The sequence below is a fragment of the Apis dorsata genome, unplaced genomic scaffold (genome assembly GCF_000469605.1).
Source record: "Apis dorsata unplaced genomic scaffold, Apis dorsata 1.3 scaffold_382, whole genome shotgun sequence".
NCBI lineage: Eukaryota > Metazoa > Arthropoda > Insecta > Hymenoptera > Apidae > Apis > Apis dorsata.
Genome location: NW_006263644.1, coordinates 516,144 through 518,706, shown reverse-complemented (window position 1 = coordinate 518,706; position 2,563 = coordinate 516,144). Strand labels below are relative to the sequence as shown.

Below are 2,563 nucleotides of genomic sequence, written 5' to 3'. Positions count from 1 at the left end.
GGAGCGATGACAAATGTTTTTTTTTTTTTAATATTTTTTTTGTGAAAATGACAAATAAATTTTAAATCAACTCTGAAGCCGTTCCATTTTTGGATATAGCTGTGTCGATCTTAATGATTTATGATACTATTTATAATTTATAGTATGCAAATTATTTTTGAAGAAAGATACGTTTAAAATTAATGTCGGTTTTGGTTTAATCGATCTTTCTTTACAAAAATTAATTTACAAAGTTAAATTCTTTCAAGTCAATGATGTTTTATTTACATAAAATATTACGTTTGCTCACGTGTCAATTGAATTTACGCACTGTTTATATGCAAAAACAGTGAGAAGAGCGTCTATCTACGAATATCAATATTTTGGTTTATGATTTTGAATCATTCTCGTGATAGATATATAATGTATACGTGTAATGTTAATTCTCCGTTGTATTTTCCGTATAGAAGTAAGCAAATAAGTAAGTTATGCTCTAGTTATTTTAGAGCTACTGTGTCAAATTGGATTACTTGTGTCGCCCGTGGGGAATAAATAGAGTTCCTTACTGTTCAAACATAAAACTGTTAGAGGCTTTAACGTGTAAGCCGTATTGCTAAGAATTTGATTGGCTAGAGGCCGTGTACTGGACATGTATAGCGATACTTATCCAAAGATATTTATAGAAAGCTCTCTATTGTGACTTCACATATTGTCGAACGTTCTAAATTGGATAAAAATATGTGTTTCCATACACCCAATACTCAAAATCGCTCAAATACTGTTTCTTCCACGAACGATTTTCCAATTCTTCGAGTCTTATTTGCTTTAAATTTATTTACATTCCTTTTTTGGTTCACAGAGTTCTTCAGAGATTCCTCGTTCTTCACTTTATCTTTTACAAATTTTTATAAATAAAAATAAAAATTCACAAGTATTAAACTGATCGCGATGATTAACGATCGCATTGCGCAACGCCAGGTTAATTCAAACTTTGAATCTCAAAGTACGTACTTACGTACATCCTTCTAGAGAGAAGAGTTTAGCCATAGTTTCATCATCGACCCATGCAACTTGCATTCCTGTTCATTATCTAATTTGCTAATCTCTTGCAGACTCACGTGCCCCGAGCCCTATTTCGTCAGCGAGGGTCTCTACACCGCTCTCGAGGAATTGGAGAACACACGTGAGATCATTCTACACGTGATGACCATTGGCAGTTTCATCGAGGATCCAACGAAGGTAGGCGCACCGTTATGCATATAATTCTCGTTCCCTTCGATCGGCCGAAAATCGCGAACAACGACGAATCCGTTCCATTATTTATATTATTTTCATCCACGAATGATATCAAAATCTTTAGGAATGATAAATCGATAAATTATAGTCAATCACAAAATTTTCTTTCCTATTATCTTATAATAAAATTCACCTAAATTCTGATTTTCGTATAACAATTTATATTTATAACGATTTTTTTTGGTAGAAAATCCCTTGAAATCAATCCTTAAATATTGTTTAGTAAAACCTGACCATTATATAATTTTCTTTCCTATTATCTTATAATAAAATTCACCTAAATTCTGATTTTCGTATAACAATTTATATTTATAACGATTTTTTTTGGTAGAAAATCCCTTGAAATCAATCCTTAAATATTTTTTATTAAAACCTGACCATTATATAATTTTCTTTCCTATTATCTTATAATAAAATTCACCTAAATTCTGATTTTCGTATAACAATTTATACGTACAACGATTTTTTTTGGTAGAAAATCCCTTGAAATCAATCCTTAAATATTTTTTATTAAAACCTGACCATTATATAATTTTCTTTCCTATTATCTTATAATAAAATTCACCTAAATTCTGATTTTCGTATAACAATTTATACGTACAACGATTTTTTTTGGTAGAAAATCCCTTGAAATCAATCTTTAAATATTTTTTATTAAAACCTGACCATTATATAATTGCAAATTATATTTTTGAAGACGCAGCTTCGAACTCTATAACTGACTATACTTTATCACGAATTTTCTTTCTGTATTAAATCTCGAAATAAGCAATTATCCCAATATTTTATTTTCGATTAATCGACGTTATTCTATCGAGCAATCTTTATCCCCGTATGGTAGACAAAGCAATCGAAGAACCTGAGATAGAAAGAATGAAAAAAAAAAAAAAAAAAAAATAAAAAACTTCTCGAGCGTGCAGGTTCTCGCGTTCCTTTGAAAAATGAAAGAGGAGAGCCTTCCCCTCCTCCCCTTCCCCCTCGTGTCCGATTCTCTTTCCGGAGGTCGGTGGCGCGCGGCGCAATAAGAAACAGATACTCGAATAAATAAAAACACGGCTAATTGCAAGCCGTGCGGCGGATGCCGGTTCATCCGTCGACCCTTCGTTATCTGACGTGAGCACCGATTAAAATTACCACCGTGCAGAGAACCATACGTCGGTCTCGCGCCCTATCTCCGCTCTCTCCTCCGGGTCGCTAATTAAATGCAACGGCTAATTAGATAACTGATAAAAGGTTATGGCGATCCGCGAGAGCCGCACGATGTACTTTTGGCCCCACTTACGTTCTC

General features: G+C 33.2%; 1 protein-coding gene across 2 annotated transcripts in view; it reads left to right on the top strand.

Annotated features, from left to right (window-relative positions):
- LOC102671133 (UPF0489 protein C5orf22 homolog) overlaps window positions 1–2,563 on the top strand; it is an 834,013-nt gene that overhangs the window by 475,206 nt on the left and 356,244 nt on the right. For both annotated transcript variants that reach the window (XM_006618905.2, XM_006618906.2), the window contains exon 4: window positions 1,092–1,218. In XM_006618905.2, the coding sequence (XP_006618968.1) occupies window positions 1,092–1,218 (127 nt within the window). The remainder of the gene's footprint in view (window positions 1–1,091; window positions 1,219–2,563) is intronic.